Genomic DNA, 21,695 nt, shown 5'->3' with positions numbered 1-21,695 from the left:
AACCACTAATCTAGTTCAGAGAGGAAGAAGCGATTTCTGCTAAGTGGTAGGACCTGGCCAAGGTCTATAGTGAGGAAAAGCAGGGCCAGACCAGGATCCAGGTGGGAGGCCAGACTGGTTACAAGATTAGAGGTGAGGTCTGTATCCTGGAACAGGGACACCACCCCGAGCCTGGCCTGGGTGGAATAATTGGGGCTGAAGATAGCTCAGAAATGGAACCAGTGTTCTAAAACGGCTACAGGGAGCATCGACCACTGGCGGAATCTGCAGAATAGATGACCCGGTACGCTCCTGTCCGGTTCTCACGGCTTAGCCTGCCTGCGTGCCAGTGGCAGGTCAGACCGCCTGCTGAATTTCAGCTCGAAAGTGCGTGTCTCAGCAGAGCTGTCTCTAATGGAACGAGACAGCCAAGGTTCAGGGACTCTGGGGCCAGGCAGCTAATAGGCCAGTATTGACAACAGCTGCCTTCCCTTCTCCGCAACAGTGTTTCAGCCCACACAAGCCCCGAGCCAGCCCGAGGGGTGGGGGTGGTGGTGGTGGTGGTGGGGGAAAGGACACTTGTCCTGACCATTTTGTCCCACCATCATCGGATTTCATGACGAAGAGAAGTGGAAGAGAGGCTGCTGACTCAGAATGGGGAGTGAATCACCAGCTGCTCAGGTGAGGGCTCAGGGTCTCTGGCCCGCCAGCTCCAGCTGACAATTAGGCCTAATGTGTAGTGAGTAGCATATTTTTCCCCATCCATCTTATGTCTACACACCCCATGCTTCACTGAGGCTGAGTGTGAAAGCCAGAATCCCTCTGCTCAGAATTGCTAGTGGCCCCTCATTGCGATCCTCCCAGCTGGGCCATCAGAACTGCAAGACTTCCACGCCTACCTCTCAGCATCATCTAGGTCTTTGGGCTTCCTTCCCTTCAGGCCTTCATTCTCAAAGCCTTTACAAATCATTGGCCCACCCACCTCCTATCCATTGGGTGGGGGTGGGGTGGGGTTGGGGGTAGGGTTCCTTCCAAGTGCTGCCACCTTCAGGGAAGTCTTCCCTGACCTCACAGTGTGTGATCGGTCCTAAACCATCTCATTCAGTTTTACTCAGCAACTCCTTGAGATGGTGCCTGCATCTTTTTAACTTGTAGAACCTGTACAGTGTTTCTGAATGAACAAAAATGGGAAAACCATGGCAAGGCTAATAATGTCTTCATGTGAGAAATGGGGGGTTGTGTGTCTATGGAGATGGATCAGTGGGTAAGATCACAGGAGTCACAAGCATGAGGACCTGGGTTCAAATCTCCGAGACTCACAAAAGAAGCTGGGTGTGGTTACCCAGGCACCTGCAGTCCTAGGCTTGTGTGGGATGGAGACAGGAGGATTGCTGAGGGTTACTTGCTACTAGACAGGCTCCAGGCTGAGCAAAAGACCCTGTCTCAAGAGGATAAAGGTGAAATAATCGAGAAGGATGCTTGACATCTTTCTCTGGCCTCTGCCTATGCACAGGCATGTACACCCGAGTAGTTCATACATGTGTACCCTCACATCCCTGTACAGAATAAAAATAGGAAGGCCTCCTCGGGTTGTTGCAAGGACTTACAGTATTAGTTAGCATTGACTGAGCTTCTCGTAGGTGGTCACAACACACTGACCCCTCACGATTCTGTGTTCACCGCAGACTGCAGCTGCAGAGTTAGGAGATGTGTGGGAGGCACGGGGCTGGTGCTGTCTTTGTGAGACGATGACCCTTGCTCCTAGGATCTTTCTTGGCCACCGGAGGATTTGGAGACAAGACTGTGATCAATTATAAGGCTCCCTCTCCAGCAGTGATTCTCAACCTGTGGGTCTCGACCCCCTTACGGGCACGTCAGACGACCCTTTCACAGATATCCCACATACCGGATATTTACGTTACGACACTCGTAACAGAAGCAAAGCTACAGTTATGAAGTAGCAATGGAAATGATTTTATAGCGGGGGGGGGGGCGGCGGTCACCACAACACGACTATATTAAAGGGTCGCAGCATGGCGAAGGTTAAGATCCGTTACTCTTTGGTTTCATCTGATGATTTACACCATGCCACGGATTCTTCACCTACAAATGTACATTAGCATCGTCAATGAAATGATAGAAACCCCACGGCACGATCCTTCCTCAGACCCGCCCTATGAGGACATCCAGGCAGCGGCCCGGGCGGCATTTTCTCTGGAAGCTCCCAGGTGTAGAACCTCCTCGCTATGCTACACAGAGGTAGAGTGTGAGAAACTGGGCGTGGGCTCAGAGAGCCTGGGAAAGGGATTGCCTCACCACACCTTTTCATCCATCATGCGAATTAGCAAAATATTCACAGCCTTTAACCCAGAGCCTTTGTCTGTCTCCCATACTCAATAAATATTTGCTTAGTGAATAAAAAAGCTAGTGGTTTTGAAAAGACCCAATTCAGGTCTATTATGGTTTACTGATCATTTTTCCTATACCAAAGCCCCAGGAGAGGAGAGAAGCCCTACCCGTGGGTCGGTTTGCACTTACAGTTACATGGCCATACAACATAATTCAAAATTCAGGAACATCAAGGAGAGCCAGGGGACCCTGTGTTAGCCCTCAAAAAGCTTCCTGATCTTTCCAGTGGATACACATGTGTCAGCTCGTACCGCCTTCCTTTCTATCAAGTTGCCTGCTTTTTCTCTCTCTCTCTCCTTCCCTCCCTCCCCTCTTTGTGTGTGTGTGTGTGTGTGTGTGTGTGTGTGTGTGTGTGTGTGTGTGTGTGCATGTTTGAAGATTCACATGTGTGTGAGCACCTATGCCTACAGAGGCCAGGGGACAACTTCACTTATTCTTCAGGCGTCATTCACATCTTCCTGTCTTGGCTTTCTCCTCCTCCTCCTCTTCCTCTTCTTCTTCCCTTCCTCCTTTTCCTCCTTCTCCTCTTCTCTCCTCCTCCCCTACTTTTGAGGTTGGTCTTTCGTTGGCCTAGAACCTGCTGCTCTGGTTAGGCCAGCCATCCAGAGAGGCTCACGGATCCATGTCATTTCCCAAGCTCTGGGATTCTGAGCACATGCCACCACATTTTGGCTTTAAAAAGACAGACTCTAGAGATTTTACTCAGGTCCCCACACTTGCACAGCAGCACTTCACCTACCGAGCCGTCTCTCCAGCCCCTTAAGGAGACCAAACATCTTTGAAGATCAAGATACAGACCTTCCATATTTTATATCTCCCTTTGCCTAGCTGAGAACACCGCGGTGTACCCACTGGCATGGGCACAGAGCTTGCATGCCTCTGTTTCTGACTGCATTTATTTCTTGGATTTATTCAACTTGTTTTCTCTGATGACCACAGATCTCCGATGCCTCCTCAAGGGCACCAGGATAAGTGGGGAGGAAATGTCCACTTTTGACAAGGGTGGAGGACCAGGAGAGGGAAGCTGACCTACCTATTCAGACATCCATAAACACCAGCTCCATGCTGTGTGTGTGTGGGGGGGGGGGGGCTTACCAGGCATCGGGGAGAATCTATTTGGGCTGTACAGATTTTGTATTTTCATGGGAAGATCATTTGTTAGTTACCACCAGGTTCAAAAGCAAGACCTGGAGCATTCTGCCGTTTTGCTGCTTCTCAGTGACTTGAGCACTGGGGCTAGCGGCTTCAGTGAGCTCACAGAGCATAGGGATGGACCATGTCCCTGTCCCTGCTCTTCCATTTTATCACGAATGGCTAAACTTGCACTTTTATTTGCCCATGTATCTCAGAGCCCTGCGGAAATGCCCAATGGTTGACTAATGAATAGACTTGCTTTTTTTTTTAAATTGGTGTGTGAGGGTTGCATTCTCTCTCTCTCTCTCCCTCTCTCTCTCTCTCTCTCTCTCTCTCTCTCTCTCTCTCTCATTCTTTTTTCTTTTTTTTTTGTTGTCTGGCAGGGAAGTTTGGCTCTTAAGAGTCTGCATGTCTTGCCTGAGGGCCATAGCTCCTCCCGGTGTACTGCTGAATCTTCAGTCAGTAGTTAATAAAAAATTTAGAATAGCACAGCTGCCATTGTCCTCGGTGTGCAATGTGCAGCTTAGCTCAAGGAAAACACACGCATAAGAGGAAGAAACATGCACAGCCTAGTAGAGTGTGCTGTGGTGCTGGTGTTATGTTTTAACTTCTAGAAATAATTTCTTTCATCTTGTGTACTTGTCCCATGGCCTTGCATTCATGTCACAGATGAGCAGTTTGGGGAAGTCTGTACTCGGAAGTGACGTCTTGAAATGGAGCTAATCTCACGTGCACGTCCTTTGCAGAAGGCCCGGGGGATTGGATTTACCCTGCCTGTGTCTTAGTCTTTCTTTTTGTTGGTTTCTCTTGCAGTTAAATGTGGTCAACAGTGTCAGCAGCTCCGAGGACATTAAGCCCTTACCAGGTCTGCCTGGGATTGGAAACATGAACTACCCATCCACCAGCCCGGGGTCTCTGGTGAGACACATCTGTGCTATCTGTGGGGACAGATCCTCAGGTATGGGTCCCGTGCGACAGAGTCACTCCCCTGATCAATACAAGTACTGTTCTCAGTGAAACAAAAAGACCCTTTATAGTGGTCTGGCCTAGAGGTTTCGGTTACGGGGTCCAGAGCTTGCAGTCTTGATGATGCTAAAATAATTTTTTTTTTCAGCTTGAAGGATTAGCATCATTGGAAATGTTTGAGAGTCTCTTTGGAGTGACACAATTGGGTCCATGTCTGGGATTAAGAAGCTGTGATGATCAAATATTCCATATTAGATTTTGTTTAATTTTTTAAAAAGTTATTTTCATAATCATAAAGTGTCCCAAATAAATACTTATAAAATCAATACAAAATTGGAAGACTCACAAAAGTACAAAGAGAAAGTAAAACATTTTATGTAATATCACCATGAAGGAGAAACTCTTTAATATTTCAGCATATTTAGTTTTATCTTTTTATAACATGCTAGATTTTTTTAGCATGCCTTTATGGGAAATATATTTCATTGACTTATCCTCTACCATTTTGCCAAAATTGCTTCTTTCCTAAGTTTTTTCTCTTCTTCTCTGCTCTTTCTGCTCCGACTTCTTTCCCCATCAGTTTTTTTTTAAACACATTTGAGTCTCTAAAGAATGAGAAAGACAAGTGTGCTGGTGCCGGCTCATAATATCAGTACCCAGTGGTTGTCGGGCTGGAGAGATGGCTCAGTGGTTAAAAGCACTTACTGTTTTTCCAAAAGGCCTGGGTTCGATCCCCAGCACCATATGGCAGCTCGTAACTGTCTGTAATTCCAGCTTCAGAGAAGCTGACCGTGTCAGTTAAACCAAGGGTCTTCTGGATAATATATGGCAATTAAACACCTTTTTATTTATTATGTACAGCAAAATATTGCGCTGAAGTGGGATATTTCCTTATCAAAATCCAAGAGTTGCTTTGACAAATGCCAATAAAACCTGAGGTCAGGAATCTTCTAATGATGCTGTCTTAGGTTGGTGATACAGGGGAAGGCACAAAGCAATGCCACTTACTCTTACCTTGGGTCCTGTGATTCAGCTTGCATCCTTTGGGAGTTATTATTTGTGCTTAGGAGATATGGCTGTTTCCTTAGGGGGTGGTCACAGTCTTCTTTGCAATGAAAAATCTGAGTAAATGCAAGAACGGTCTGTGGAATGTTCTCTCGTAACCAGGAAAGCACTACGGTGTGTACAGCTGTGAAGGTTGCAAAGGTTTCTTCAAAAGAACCATCAGGAAAGACCTCATCTACACGTGTCGGGATAACAAAGATTGCCTCATTGACAAGCGCCAGCGTAACCGCTGCCAATACTGTCGCTACCAGAAGTGCCTGGTCATGGGCATGAAGAGGGAAGGTGAGGTGCCCCGCTGCTCCCCTCTACTCAGGGAAAGCAGGTTGCATGCAAAGAGCTGTGAAGACAGAAGCACAAGAAAGAGTCAGGCTGCACTGCACTTTGGGAGGGAGATGTCTGATGTGGAAGTTAAGATGAGTCTGGGTACCACAACTGTCAAGGTTTACCACCAGAGCTCAGAGGGCAAGAGACATGTCTTCCTCCATCTCTGGGAGCCCAAGGACAGGTGCCCATGCAGGGCCCTCTCTGTTTCTTGGCCGATTAATGGGCATCTGGTCTCAGAGGTTTCCGAGGCTTTATGGCATGCAGCACCAAGGGACATCAGACTGACCTTCAGGTGGAGTTGGCTTCTTGCTCTAATCATAGGGCTCCATGGAGGGAGAACTGTAGGTTTGTTGTGGCCCTCTGGGATTTATATCTTTGCTCTGCTATAAATCCATTCATGTTGGCATTGTCTTCAGTGTTTATAGATTTACAGGTCTGACAGACTGGCCTTCTCAGTCCCATAGAGTGTCACTGTGCCTTTAAGTGGCTTCACCTCCTAATTTATAGTGTGAGTTGGTGGGGTATGCTTATGTCAGGAGGAAAACGAATCTGAAAGTGCAGTGCTTTTTCCTTCTTCCTCTTCTTGCTTCAAGATCGAAAGTCATCTTGCTAAGTAACACAAATAAATTGAAATGGGCAGCCAATTAAGTAGAGCGCTTTGTGCAGGTGCCTGGTGTTAGTGGGAAATCTTAGTGCTTGTTCAGGAAGGATTCCAGCCCTTGCAGGTAGGAGTGACTATTTGAGTGGGCTCCCTCAATGCCTCTTGTTGTGAGATTGAGGAAGTCTGCAGGTCCTTGGGCCTATGGGTAGCGGGAATGCCACCACTAAGGAAACATGGCAGGAGAAGGGTACATTTTGGAGTCACTCAATCAGCAGGAAGCAGCTCACAGATGGACAGAGAGACCCTGAGAGACAAGGGCCATCCCATGCCGCCTCCCTACATTTCCCTTGCCTCTCTGTGGCATTCCTTGGAGAGACACCAGTGTGAGCGAAGTGTCTGAGTCAAGCCATTGCCCCCCAAAGCATCATTAAGAGAAAGGGGGAGACCCTTGCTGCCTTGCTGTGGCTTCAAGGCTGTGTATGGTATAGACACCTTCTTGTCCTGCTAGTTCAGCCTGTCCCAGTGCCATGGAGGCCACGTGGAAGGTCCTTTAGTGAGCTCTGGAGATAGCCAGCCCGGGTGCCTATGCTGGTACAACCACCTCCTATCTTTTGGCTTCTGAGAGGTTGTCTAATTTCTCTGTGGGTCATAGGTCCTCACAGAGTCATTGGAAGGGGTTCAATGGGATGTAATAATCTATATTAAGTATTGTGTGTAGGATATAGCTTCTGATGCAGAAAGTTCCCCATTAATGTTGGTTACTGGAGAACCTGAAAACACACTGTTTACATGTGGGTGGATGAAGCCTGAAAAGCCAGAGTCTGGTGCTCTTTTGACCAGACAGTGTCCTGGATGTATCAGGACGTATGTGGTGGCCGGGAGCGGAGGATATCTGCCAGGTGGCATAGCCTCCAATAACCATATGCTGCTTCAATTTGCAGTTCTAACAGGAGGAGAGAGTAGCCAGCTCTTAGTTAATGGCAAAATTGGAATTGGAACCTAATTCCCTGAAGCCAAGGCTCTTTGGAGCTTCAAGGTTGTTTTTCCCTGAGTGTTAAGAGTCTGTTAGAAGAGTCAACTGAGGATCACAGAAGGAACTTGATTCAGTTTGCTTCCTCTATTTGTTTGTTTGTTTTTAATTTTTAAAAATTTTTAACTTTTAGATCAGGTCAAATAGAAATGTATTAATTTCTTAAAGATAAGTGAAAGAACATTCAACTTCAGGCAGAAAATCTGGCTGAGAGAAAAATATGCACTATAGTTCCCACATGTTGTCACTGGACAATGATGGAGGGAGTGAACTGAAAAAGAACAAGAAAAGAAGGGAAACAGGGAGAGAGAGAGAGAGAGAGAGAGAGAGAGAGAGAGAGAGAGAGAGAGAGAGAGAGAGACGGAGACGGAGACAGAGACAGAGACAGAGAGAGGAAGGGGCCAGGTAGAGACACAAGCCCACAGGGAAGGAAGACAAAGGGAATGGAGAAATAAATATTGTATTGAAATGCTTACAGTTGATTTGGTAATTCCTACAAATCCATCTCAGTTAGTTACTGCATTTTCAGCCTCCTGGACAGGAAAATTAAGGCAGAGTGAGACCAAAGGCACCAACATGCATGTGGCAGAGACACATTTGGAAAAAGACCTCTTTGGCTCTGAGGCGTGTGTTGCTCGTTTCTTGCCTTTCCACCCCTCTGTTCCATTCGTTTCTTCTTTTCACTTCCTCTTTTTCTTGTCTCTGCCCTTTCTTCCTCGCCCCCTTCCTTTCTATACTCTTCCTGTTTCTCTGGGCCGCACAACACCATCGCTACCTGATAGGGGTTATTCATGGTGGCTTTTAGGCCTCTTCTCTGCTTGGCCTTGAGAAAGAGCGCTCATCACTCACAAGGGAGACTCAGCCTGCTGCTCCAAGCTCCGGCCCTGATTCAGACTGCCTCTGTGGCCTGTAACTCCCTCACAGGATAAGGGATCCTTACCTCCTTCTCCCTCGCGCTCCCCCCCCTCCCCAGGGCTAGGAGCAGGGAGGGAAAGACCTGGAGGAGAGGCTACTTGGAAATGTGCTTTACCAAGTTAAAATAGAATTTGCTGTTTTGGGAGATATGAACTGTCTTCCAGTATTGAGTCCTGTACATTGCTGCGGGGACTGAACTGGAAACAGCAGCCTTCTAGATAGATAGGAGCCCAACAGTGTAGGGTCTGCCTTACATCCTGATGTGTGTGCCCAAGGGTTCTGAGAGGTAGAGCGAACTTTGATGCAAATCCCAAGTTTGGAGAAGGCTGCAGAAACTCAAGCCTATACCTTTGCCCTCCGCGCCGCCTCCCCCCCCCCCCCCATGAAATCAGTGCACATTCTGAAATGTCTTCTAGGTGACAGCCCTCCACCCCTTCACTTACCAAATTCCCACAGCCGGCTCCCTGAAGATCGTCCCTGACAAGTCGGATCAGGTGATGCTGTGTTCAAGCTGGTGCACAGGGGGCCTACCTAATGGGACGTGAATACCAGGGCTGATGCATAGGATCTGACAAGGGGAGTTTTTACAGTGATGGGCTTTATCCTTAACTGTTGCGTGGTCACAGCCTATCAGAGGCAGCAGCATAGGAAGGATGACAAACAGAGGGGAAAGCAAGGAGACCGGTAGCTTCCTGAGAAGGGATTTGCAAGGGACTAGAGCTCTGTGAAGCTAAGACAGCTAGCTTAAGGGGGGTTTGACCATGCACTGTAAACAATATGTCTAAAGACCCCCATCTCTGCATCAACAAGGAAACAGCTTCATTGTCTTCATTCTGTCTGTCAGCATTACGATGTCCCTGGTTCAATAATACCATGACGAGTCTCCTTTGATACAGGAGAAATCTTGAGGCTTAATGTACGTAACAGTCCCACACTGGTCCTTGGCACTCTGTAACCTCTGTCGGTCTTGCCACATGCCAGCCGTGCAGGAAGAAAGGCAGAGGAGCCGGGAGCGAGCCGAGAGTGAGGCGGAATGTGCCAACAGTGGCCATGAAGACATGCCCGTGGAGAGGATTCTAGAAGCCGAGCTTGCTGTGGAACCAAAGACAGAATCCTACGGTGACATGAGCATGGAGAACTCGGTATGCTCTCTTAAGTCGCCATCCAGCTTTTGTTTCTTGGGCGGGGCTGCAGGCGACAGAGAGGCATTTTAGAGTCTCAGGACCTCATAGAAATTTGTTCTTTTTTTTTTGTGTGTGTGTCAGACAAATGACCCAGTTACCAACATATGCCATGCAGCTGACAAGCAGCTCTTCACCCTTGTTGAGTGGGCCAAACGCATCCCGCACTTCTCAGACCTCACCTTGGAGGACCAGGTCATTCTGCTCCGGGCAGGTAAGGCAGCAGAGTCCTCTTGTCCTGAGACAATCCCCTGAGACAGGTTATTTTGAAATGACCTTTGGGGCCCTAAAAGGAGCAACTTGCAATTGTTACATTTTCCTTGAGTTCACTATGTAGTCCAGGCTAGACTTGCACTCTGCCTCTGTCTCCCAAGCACCGAGATTAAATGTGTGTGCCACTGTGCCAGGCCTTCATTTTATGTCCTTTACCAACTTGTAAATTTATATGGTGCTATCCCAAGGACTTTCATTCCCAAATGAACCGCCATTCATGAAGGAGTAGGGCTTTTCCTCCAGGTAAATGTTCCTGCAATTTTATATTTTATATTTAATTTCAAAGACTCATAAAGGAGAGATAAACATGTTTTTGGTTTAGATCACAAGTGGGGCATAAGTAAAAGACTTGTGAGAGAGCAGGTGATATTTATCCCCTTAGAAGTCGAACCACCTTGTGGGGGAGATTAGTTATTAAGCAGCTGAAAAAATCCTTGAACAAATGCTGAGAGGAGGTATAAATGTGAGCCAAAAACAAGAGGAGGGGCCTTTGGAGACTTGGGGTAGTTTTTGGCTGTTCATTGCTCCACTTTGAGATGCCTGAGGGAAGGCTTCGGGGCTCTGGGCTCCGGCTGAGGTTCCAGGTTCTGGTTGCTCCAGGTTCCAGCAGAAGAAATCCTGCCGACTTTGCCAAGAGAATTGTTCCTTGGAACTGATATCCTTACGGTTTCATTATTGTATTCTTTAATCTTGTTTTCCTATTGTTTAGGTTAGTCGGGTTATTAGTGAGGTATCCTCGGTTAATAAGTTCATAATAAAATATATTCATTAAGAGAATTGAGCCTATAAACTCATAAGCCACTATCAATTTGAAGCAGAATCTTACAACTATAAGACTGGTAAACAGAGATATTCCCACTTTACAGGTAAAATAAGAAAGCCAGAGATTTCAGGGGCTGGGGGGATGGCATAGAGGTGGGGTAAAACTGTTTGCTGTACAAGCGTAAGGAACTGAGATATGATCCCCAACATATGTGTGAACAGAAAAGTTGGATGTGATTGTGCGTTCCTGTCACCCAAGCTTTGGAGGTTAGGAGTGGCACGGAGATGGAAGAATTTTGAAGGCTCGCTGTCCAGCCAGCCTAGCTGAAAAACAGCAAGCTGCAGGTTCAGCGAGGTTCAGCTCTCTATCCTGAGAGTAAGAGAGAAGATTGATAGAGTAGGAATGCTAAGTATTCTTCTCTGGCCTCCATGCCTGCACATACACGTTTACATATATGTACACATACAAGCGTGCGCACACACACGTGCACACATGCATGCATAGAGAAAGCCAGAAATTTCTGCTTAGATTTGTTATCTGGAATTCAAGGCTTCCTTCATTCTAAGATTCTCTGTGCTACAATCTTGTGTCTCATTTCTAGGGCACCGCAATCTGCCGACACCTGCCATGGCTCCTCTTTGTCACAGAGCCATCAGGGAACTTTCACGAGGATCGGCTGAGCATTGGGAACTAGTCCACTCACGCATCCCTGTTGGATGACGAGTGACCATTGAGTGTCCACTGAAAGCTACATACTGTGCTGTTGCTATAGATAACACCAAAGCAATAGAGCTAGGCTGTCACATCCCGGGGCAGAGACTACAACGTACAGTCACTGTATCCATCATTCTGCGAATGGTGACTATCGTCCGGGAAAGCTTCAACTCATATTTGTTGACACCAATGGCCAAAAAGTTTCCTGTACTCAAGCTGTCATTTTAGGCTGCATCTAAGAAACTGCAGGGGCATGTGCAGAGCCATGGGAGTCAGGAAACTCTAGCCTTATCCTCTCTCCTGTCACTAATTACGTGTGTCACCTTGAGCTAGGTCTTAACCTCCCAGGATGATCCTCAGTGCTGCTCTCACCACATGGGATGAGAAGCCATGCATCGCATAGTGCGGCTCTCCGGGAGGTAGGAATGTGGTTACTTTCCCCACAAGGTCTCTTCTCTATGCTTGCAGGGTGGAATGAATTGCTGATCGCTTCCTTCTCCCACCGCTCAGTTTCTGTCCAGGATGGCATCCTGCTGGCCACGGGCCTCCACGTCCACAGGAGCAGCGCTCACAGTGCCGGGGTCGGCTCCATCTTTGACAGGTTGTGATTTCCTTCTGTTTCCAGGATTTGCACCTGGTGTGTCTATGCACATGTGTATGTACACACATTTCTCTCTCTCCTCCTCCTCTTCCTCCTTCTTCTTCTCCTCCTCCTCTCCCTCTATGTGATCCTGGTATCCAAAGGCAACCCAATCAGGAGCACGTGACTAAATCAAAACCACATTTTATTTAGACTGAGACAAGTGTCTCGTTCTATGGCTCAGGCTAGGCTCAAGCTTGGGTAATCCTTCTGCTTCAGCCTCCTGAGTACTGGGATTATAGGTGTGAGCCCAGTTTGCAGATACAATAAAGCACAGGAAATATAAATCTGGAGATTGAGAGAGGGATTTTTGGCAAAGGTGATGACAATAAAATAGAACCAGTCAGAGGCCAGCATCATTGCCTGGCAGACGCTTTCCTCACGGTTTCTAGTCAGGGACATTTTTGGCATCAGATAGTAAAGCTGCAGGCGGGGAGGGAGAGGAGTGTACCCAGGGGCCAGGGGTGGAGAAAGGGTCTGGGGTCCATCTTCAAGAAGCTTGGCATGTTCTGGACTCTTTCTCTCTGAAACACAGACCTCTAGGCTATGGTAGGAGCCCGCTCAGTTAGAAAGTGACATCATGACAGAGATTCACTCCCTTAAATGTACTAAGATACATTTAAAAAATAAATAATAATATAAATATAGCATAGTGTATATATTTTATATATAAGTAGATTTCTGACGTGAGGTCAATAGAATGGGCCACTGGTAAAGAAAAAGAAAAAGCTGAAAATAGCCCCTTTATCAAGTTCCAGGACCCAGGGCCCCTTTCCCTCCATCATAGATGGTCTTTTTGGGAGAAACACATGCTCAGCTTAGATGCGTCAACTTCTTCCCTGCCCCTTTCTATGATGTGCTTAAGCACCTCCATGGTTCCTAGAGATGTTTGCCCTTGTACCTGTGCTGCCTTCTGTGGGTTTTTCTATGTGTACAGTGCCCTGGCATGGCTTTTCCTGCTGCGCTTCTCATTTGCAAGTCCGCGATGCCTTTCTGTTCCCTGCTGGGAAGCCATTGCCTCCTCGCTGGTGAGTTCTGGAGGCAGTTAGTCACTGGGCTTTTCCATGTAGCTGCCAGATTCACACCGGCTTCTTCATCTACACTGTAAGTTCCTTAGGATGAAGGACTTCATCGTCTTCATCCCTGTACCCTAGGGAACCTAGATGCTGACCACAAGCAGCACCTAGAAACTGAGTCGGCCCGTCACAGGTATTGGTGGCATCCATCTTGTTGGTCCTAGACCCGGAACTCAATGCTTCTCTCTTTCCCTGTCTTTGTTTCCCGAGAACAGGGTCCTCACGGAGCTGGTTTCCAAGATGAAGGACATGCAGATGGATAAGTCGGAGCTGGGGTGCCTGCGAGCCATCGTGCTCTTTAACCCAGGTGACTTCTGTTTCACGCCAGCCACTGGGCACGGGGCAACCCTCTCTCGAGGTTGACCTCTGGGGCTCTGATGTTGTTCACTCCCTGCCCCAGTACCTCCAAGCTCAGCTGTGGCAGCAGTCTGAGCTCAGAACCTGTCAGAGGATTGAGTCTTCTCTTCATTGCCTGTCCTCTCCAGAGCCACCCTCAAAGTATTTTAACTGTGTGTAGAGTTTCATTGCGTGGAGGCATCTGGGCAAAATGAGAAATGACAGTGACTCACTGTGAAAGAGAAGGAGGAGGGAACCAGTGGTCAGGTTCTGGGTATAGCTCTAGGTAAAGTCACTAGGATCTACTGGTGAACAGGATGTAGGGTGTGGAAGTAAGACAGGGGTCAAATATGTCTCAGGGGGTGTTTTGTTTCCCTGACTAAACACAGAAATGGAATGCCCACTCATTGGACACCGGTATAACTTCAGCATGTTCTAAGGGTGAGTGGGTTGTGACCAGGATTTTGTCTTTGGACAATGAACTTGGACAGTAGGTATCCATGAGAATGGACTTCCCAAGAGAAGCCAGGGCCAAAGGTATATAAAGACATACAGGCAAGAGCTGCCTACCTCTCAGCCTGAATTGGGAGGCAGCCACGATGGGACATCAGTTGTGAGCAAAGTCAGCAGAGAAGAGGGCCGGGGGTCGTGGGGGGGGGGGCTGAAAATCTCACAAGCTGGCTGGAGGAAGAAGAACTGTCAGCGGAGCCACGTGTGCGGTCATCGGGAGGGGAGTGGCATCTTGGAAGTCCAGGGGCAAAGTGATCCAAGAGGAGAGAGGGAGGAACTTCATCAAACGCTCCTGCGCATGCCTAGTCTTCTGAAGTAGGACGTGACGTGACGTGACGTACATGCGTGCCTTGGTCCAGGATTCTGGGATGCAGGCCAGGCGTAGGTTTAGTTTTCATACCCCGTCTTCCCACTCAGCCAGAATGTAGAAAGCATCCAGTAAGTATGTGAATATCACTTTTCTCGGCAGGCCTGAGTAAAATTAACCTCTCGTTAAGTCAGCACAGGGTTTCTCTCTCTATTAACAATTTAAAATCCTCAGGACCGAGAGTTTGTTAGGAAAACAAAGCACAGGAATTGTAACTGTACGACAAGGGGGACCCGCTTACTTCCCAATTGTCCCCATAAATGAGTTCCACGTGTGTCTCTCCTAACTCTAGGGGAGGTGGTCACTGATTGGAGGAGGGGGCCCTGCTGAGCCTTTAACCAGAAATTAAATCCATTGCTTTCTGCAGATGCCAAGGGTTTGTCCAACCCCTCTGAGGTGGAGACTCTTCGAGAGAAGGTTTATGCCACCCTTGAGGCCTATACCAAGCAGAAGTATCCGGAACAACCAGGCAGGTGAGAGAGGGATCGGGGAATGGCCACGTTAATGGCAGTGCAATTCCTCACCCGCATTGACCGAGCACTTCCTGTGCAGACTTACTCTCCAGACCTGCTGTGCTTACATCAGCACACTAAGAAAAAAAAAAAAGCCTCAGTCGTGATAGGTCTAGCCTGTCTAGATCGCCATCCATTCCCCTAGAGTGCGTGCTTGGAGCAGTGGCTGCAGATAGAATAGCATCTTGCCCTGTCTGCCCGTCGGCTTGCTTTTTCCTGTTTCGTTACCAGTAGTCAAACATAGTTCGAAAGCAGTAACATTAAGTGGGAAAATTTGGAAAGTGAACGAATAACCTTTCAGTAGTTTTTTATTATAGTGTGTTGCTATGATAGTTGCGTTTGGTTACTGTTCTTCATCTCTTACTGTGTGTCTAATTTATAAATTTAGTTTTTCCTTGGTATGTATGTGCACATACATTTTTTTTTCTGTATCTATGTACAGGTTTGGTGTATCTTCAGTTTCAGGGATGCATACAGGGTGCTGGGACAGATCTTTTGCAGATGGGGCGGGGGACTAGCATCCATATCTTTACATGCTGGGTGAAGCAGGAAATGAACGGGTTGACGTGGGAGTGCGCTGCCCGTTCTACCAAGTAACAGACACTCAGAGAGGTTGCAAAGCTGGTCGCTGGTGGAGGTGAGATGTGAGCCTCAGTCCCTGTGAAGTGACAGTGTGTCTCTCACAGTCTCGTGGTGACTCTCGTGCAGCACAAACGACAGGCCGAAGAGTGTTGCTGGTCCCCAGACATCGATCTGTGTGGCCTTGTCGCACCATCTATACTATGACTATTTGGTCAAAACAAACCTTTTAAAAAGCTTCCTCCAAGGCAGGGTAAGTGAAGGATTTCCCCTTTCTGAAAACGGACTAGAATAAGAAATGGTGATCCTCACATCCCATGGTAAGTGGGTGAAACAGAAAATACGTAAGACATTAACTTCGCCTTTACGATTAATTGTATAGCCCCCTCCCAACACACACACTGGCGGCTTATTCTTCTGTGGAGTCAAATTTTCACTTACTCTGGATTGTACATTGATGTCTACCAAATGTTCGGCAGAGACTGAACTGTGTGTTTTGTCAAAAGTCGTGAAGAAATCAAGTATGTGGGTCTTAGCCCCAGGTCATTTAATAATCAGGCTGCTGTATTATTAGATGTTAAGTTATAGCTGGGTGTGGTGGCAGATGCCTTTAATCCCAGCACTTGGGAGGCAGAGGCAGGCGGATCGCTGTGAGTTTGAGGCCAGCCTGGTCTACAAAGTGAGTCCAGGGCAGCCAAGGCTAACACAGAGAGACCCTGTCTCAAAAAACAAACAAACAAACAAACAAAAATGTGAAGTTGTGATGACAGACTCATCAAAGCCGGCAACTTAACCCAGTGGACGTTTCCTTTCTCGCACCTCAATCAAGGTGGGCACTTGGCTCACAGAAACAGCTCTCATCTCTGTGCCTGTACCCAAAGACCCAGGCTTAGTCCTCTTTGTGGCTTCATTGTGCCCAGAGCCCGCCCTTCACCAGCCGCTGGAGAGATCAAAACGAACCTATCTTTGTGTCTGGTGGTTATAAGGCCTGGGCAAGCCACATTAACAGGAATCCCTGAGCAGGGAACTTTCTATCAAAGCTTCTAGCCCTCAGGTACCATTAGACCTGCTGTGGTCGGTGCTGTCCTCTTCCTAGAACTAACTCTGGGTACTGCTATTAATCATTAAGACAAAAGCACATCCCCAGAATTGCCTGACTTTCTTTCTTCCCAATTACAACAGCAGTGGCAGCCTTATTAGAAGAAATAGTTGTTAGATCAGGTAATACATTTTTATTGTAAAAATAATGGGTATGGCTTGTTCCAGTGTCCAGTGGTTCCATGTATCCACACGTAGGAATTGCATCTACAGGTGTGTGGTTATATCATTTGTTGCATTGTTTTTCTCCTTTGGCCATTCTAGGGATTAAAAAAAAAAATCGGATTATTGCAAGAAAAAGAAAAAAAGAAAAAGAAAAAAGTCATTTCCCATAGTTTTGTCATATTTTTGCAAAATGTGTATATTTTCAAGGGCTTAATCATCGCCCTGTGGCTGGTGTCTAGATTGTTTCTAAATATCACTTTAAAAACCGCAGAGTTGATGCTTTTCCTGGAAGGGACTGCCAAGGGCCTGGCCACCTCTAGCCCAGTGGTTCTCAAGCTCCTAATGCAGCTCCTCTTTAGTACAGTTCCTCATGTTATGGTGACCCCCTCCAACCATAAAATCACTTTCGTTGCTACTTCATAGCTGTACTTTTGCTACTGTTATGAACCATAATGTAAATATCTGGCATGCAGGCTATCTGAGAGATGACCCCCCCACAGGGGTCTCTACCTTCAGCTCTCCTCTGAGATGCTCAGGGAGGTGGCACAGGCAGTGTCCCCTGTCCCCAGCATACCTCGTAGAGGGGTAATGAGCTCACAGGAATCTCATGCACAGCAGATGCATGAGGGGAGTCACTTGGCTTAGTTAGGCAGGTAACTAAGGTGGCATAGGCTGGCCACCTCTGATGCACACTGGCACTGCCCAGCCAGGGCACGTTTCACAGTGGAGTGCTGCCACTTGGTGGATAGGATTTAGCAGTGCACCCCTGTAGGGCCTAAATTCTTTGAGAAAGTTAGAAGCAGAAATCAAAAGCAGGGTGCAGAGCCCATGCACACCTTGCACACACAGCAAGCACCATCCAAGGCTGTCTTGCTGCCGACATGCCAGCAGGAGTGCAGTGACAGTGTCTCTTGATGCACGAGTTTATTCTATTAGCCGTGTCCTTTAGTGCCCAAACCCAGAGCTGACAGCATCGACAGTGACTGGAAAACGTCGTTGACAGCTTTATAGGATGCCAGAACCAAATCTCCATCTAACTTTGCACTTTAAAGGGAAGCTCTTTGCCAGGAGAGCTGGGTTGGATGGTGGCCTCCTTCTTGGTACACTGTCCCTTTGCTGCAGGGGATGACACTAACGTGCATCCTGGTTTTTTATCATCAAGAACTCTGAAGTTTGTGTTAGCGTTGGCATAGACCTTTACATTTTTCCCATGTAGGAAAGAGTGATCTCTGAGTTTCCTGATATTTTCAGATAGTGTCAGTTTTTTCTTTTTTAATTTATTTTTCTTTTTATTATTTTTTTTAATTTTGAAACATAAATACAGTACACTATATATAGCAAGAAGAACCATGAAACAATCAGGAATTGTATAAATGTTATAGTCATAGTGCTTTGGTTATTTGTATTTTGGCAACCTCCTATCTTTGTGAGTATAAAATTCTGAATGTAAATCAATATATATCATATCTCATCTCTATCTACTTAAAACATCTATCTAGACCTAAAAACATTGTACTTCCTAAACAACTAAGCTTAATTGTAAAACTAAACTAGCTGGTCTTCAACCTCATCAGAGACTTTAGAAGGAATAAAATTAATTACCTGAGTGAACTGGAAGTGCAATTAGCAGCTTCCAAAATGAAAAACTGACAGAGACGATTTGCTGCCTGAATAGTCACCCAAAGCTCTCTAACACTGGAACATCCTCTTCAGCCTCTTGGCCCAGTATACCTGACAGACATATTTGTGAGGGAGGAACTATTGAGGACTTGCTTATCCTGTCTTGGCAGAGTTTGGCTGTTGACTCTGCCTGCATCCAAGCTTGCCCTTTTTTTAGGCAGAATTCTGTCTGTGGCAGAAATGAACACATTTTACCCAGTGGCTTGTTAGCCACATTTGAAGTCATACATTTTAATTATGTTGTCATATTTGGTTGTATGTTCATATAGGTGCATTTGTGCATACAGGTGTGCATACATGTGCATGTAGAGGCCAGAAGTCAATCTCAGATGTCATTCTGTAAGTGCTGGTCACTTTTTCTTTTCTATTTTTTGTTTGTTTGTTTTTTTAGACAGGGAGGGTCTTTCACTGGTCTGGAACTCATTGATTATGTGGGGCCAGCTGTCCAGTGAGCCCCAGGGGCACTCCTGTCTCCTACTCCTCAGAGCTGTGATTAAAAACTCATATCACAATGCTTGAATTTTGTTTTTTGTTTTTAAGTGAGTACAGGGTATTAAACTCAGGTCCTAATGCTTATGTGGCAAGTGATTTACAGATGGGGCTATGTCCTCAGCCCCGGTGCTGTATTTTTAGACATCATGAGATACAGTTATAGAAGTATGCACATTTTCAAGGAATGCTGGAATTCCAATTCAAAACTTTTTCTTGAAATGAAAAGTTGGGAAAAAAAAAAACATTGAAGTCACACGGGCAAATTGAAGCATGTTTCAAGTCAAGGGACCTAATGGGCTGTGCAAATGCCACACAACTCTTCTCATCTGACCTATCTTCTGTGGAATCACAGTGAACATCCCATTATAGAAAGTATGGACAGGTGTTAAAGTGTGTACACATGATAGGCTAAGGATATTTGCACATACACGTGTGTGAGATTGTACATGTATGGCAGCCTGAGGGTGCCTATGCAGAAAACATGCGTATGTATGTAAGTGTGCATGTGTAAGTGAGGGTATATGTGCAAGCTTATGTTGGGGGCGTCCTTCTTGTTGATGTAGTAAGATATTCTGACAATAACAACTTACAGGAGGATTTATCTTGGCTCACAGTCTGTGAGGAATACTGTTTATCATGGTGAAGACACGGATAGGCGGGAAAGCCTGGTGGCAGGAGCAGGAGAGAGCTGGTTACATTGTACCACAGTCAGAGAGCAGACATAGAGTGGGGTCCAGGCTCTAAAACTCCATGCCCCTAGTGACTCATTTCACCTAGCGAGGTTCCACCTCCTAAAAGCGCCACAACCTTTGCAAACAGCACCACCAGCTGGAGACCAACGGGTTAAGCACATGAGCCTAAGGGGACTCTTCCCACTCAGACCACAGTAGGGAGGAGGTGAGAGTGAAAGTGAAGGTGGTGTGTATAGGTGGGAGTAGTGGGAGTAGCACACATGTGGGTCTCGGGTTGTGAAGATGTGTGATCAGTGTGTGTGAGTCCAAAACAGATTGGCTCTTCAGAGGCTCTCTCCTTCCCTCATGCCAACCTAGTGAGAAGCTCAGAGGTGGAAGCTGGTCATATAAATTAGTAGTGACTGGTTACATGACAGTAGAAACTGGATTTTAGAAACAGACTAAGGTTACACAGCCATAAGAGTCCCGCTAGACTCTGAGGAAGAGCAGTGTCTATGGTCATGCCTCATACATGGCAGGTCCTCACATGGTTTCATCTAGATGTCTCGGGAACAGCACACCTCATGTATCATGCCCTGTTCCAAGTGCCTCCACTGCTAATGTTGGCAGACCCTGAGGAATGCATGAAAATGCTTGGCTAGGCAGGCAGTGGCAGCCATATAGTCCCATGATCATGTGTGTGCTGAGGGCATCCCTGGAATATGTCATAGACTTCAGGACTGACAACATGCTGGTTGGAGGGATCCTGGTTTTAAAAAAGAATATGAACTAGCCCTCTAGCTGCTTTCCGAAGTTTCTAAAAGCTTCCTGGGCTTGCAGTTCTCCAACTTCTTCATCTCCATTTCTAGGTTTTCCTATTACAGCTTGGTGGAGACCTCACCACCACCACCAGGTGCCTTGTCTTGCCATTCCCTGGTCACAATGCCCCTTGGCTTCCCTGCAGGTTTGCCAAGCTGCTGCTGCGCCTCCCAGCTCTGCGCTCCATCGGCTTGAAATGCCTGGAGCACCTCTTCTTCTTCAAGCTCATTGGGGATACTCCCATTGACACTTTCCTCATGGAGATGTTGGAGACCCCACTGCAGATCACCTGAACCTCCTCAGCTGCAGCTTCCCCATCTGGGGTGTGACCCCTGAGCTGGTGTGTGTGGAGCCCTACCCTGCACACTGTCCCCAACCTCCCACTCTGACCTCCCTTCCTGTCCCCCAAAATGTGATGCTTGTAATAAAGGCAACCTTTCTACAATGAGACTTTTCTAGGTGGAGTTTTGTATGGATGTTAAAAGGTGACCTTTCTTTGCTATCTAAGGGGCTGAGGTCTTTCTGGAAGTTCTTCGGAAGAGTAGCCAAGCCTCTGTACATATAATTGGTTTAAATTATTTTTTCACTTGCCATGGAAAGCAAACAAATGGAAAAGAAAATAATAAATATGATATTGGCACTGCTTGGAGTGTGTGGTGCGTTATTATGCAACTTGGAAGTTCTCTGGGATGTGGAGGATGGGGGCTGGGGGATAGCCTAGCACTGGACTCTGTGGTCCAGGGCTGAGGCAAGAGGCTGAGCTGAGCTGGAGACACAGCTGGCGTTGCTGCTGGGAAGAAGGGAAAAGCATCTTTCAGAGCCAACCTTGTTCTCCTCCTCCTCCTCTTCCTCTTTTTCTTTTAACTCTTCTTAAGCCCTCTTCACAGATATGAAAAAAGAAATGTCCAGAGAATGGGGATTATGTGGGAGGAGTGTGAGGGTTTTACTTCTGCCCCTATTGGGGAATGGGGTGGGGTGGGCTATCCCAAGCCAAATGAGAGAACACAGACTCCCTAACTGGGTGCCTGCCTATACAAGAGGAGGCTGGGGTCTGATCTTCCTGAATAGCTACTCTCTAAGTAGCAGGAACACAGACTCCTGTCAACATAGCAGATAGCAAGAAATGCTCGAAAGGGGTTGGACTATTATAAACAAAGAGACTGATGCCATTCTTGAGGCCTCTAAAGAGAGGGCTCCATCTTGGATTTGCCCATGTCCCTCATCTTCACTGAGAAAATATTGTCCAAGCTTTGTGCAATGCAAAGGTCTTTGGCGGGGGGGCACAAATTATCACCTGCCCATGTGCTTAATACTGTTTCTTGGCATCCTTTCTGTGACGGTTGGTATGAATTGCCAACGTGACCCCATCTAGAATCACCCAAGTCTCAGTAGGCAT

The 21,695-nt window shown here is 47.0% G+C and overlaps 1 protein-coding gene across 3 annotated transcripts in view; it reads left to right on the top strand.

Annotated features, from left to right (window-relative positions):
• RXRG (retinoid X receptor gamma) overlaps positions 1–20,943 on the top strand; it is a 41,984-nt gene extending 21,041 nt beyond the window's left edge. For 2 of the 3 annotated variants that reach the window (XM_084776717.1, XM_084776719.1), the window contains 8 exons: positions 4,336–4,480; positions 5,656–5,835; positions 9,405–9,565; positions 9,689–9,818; positions 11,823–11,955; positions 13,286–13,377; positions 14,651–14,756; positions 20,445–20,943. In XM_084776717.1, the coding sequence (XP_084632843.1) occupies positions 4,336–4,480; positions 5,656–5,835; positions 9,405–9,565; positions 9,689–9,818; positions 11,823–11,955; positions 13,286–13,377; positions 14,651–14,756; positions 20,445–20,592 (1,095 nt within the window). In that variant the 3' untranslated portion in view covers positions 20,593–20,943. Of the gene's footprint in view, positions 1–551; positions 661–4,335; positions 4,481–5,655; positions 5,836–9,404; positions 9,566–9,688; positions 9,819–11,822; positions 11,956–13,285; positions 13,378–14,650; positions 14,757–20,444 lie in introns of those variants that run through there. The other variant, XM_084776718.1, reaches the window with a different exon arrangement.
• The last annotated feature ends 752 nt before the right edge of the window (positions 20,944–21,695 follow it).

Source organism: Acomys minous, assembly GCF_964271855.1.
Source record: "Acomys minous genome assembly, chromosome: 1".
Taxonomy (NCBI): domain Eukaryota; kingdom Metazoa; phylum Chordata; class Mammalia; order Rodentia; family Muridae; genus Acomys; species Acomys minous.
Note: the sequence above shows the minus strand (reverse complement) of the source record. Positions and strands in the feature narration are given on the sequence as shown.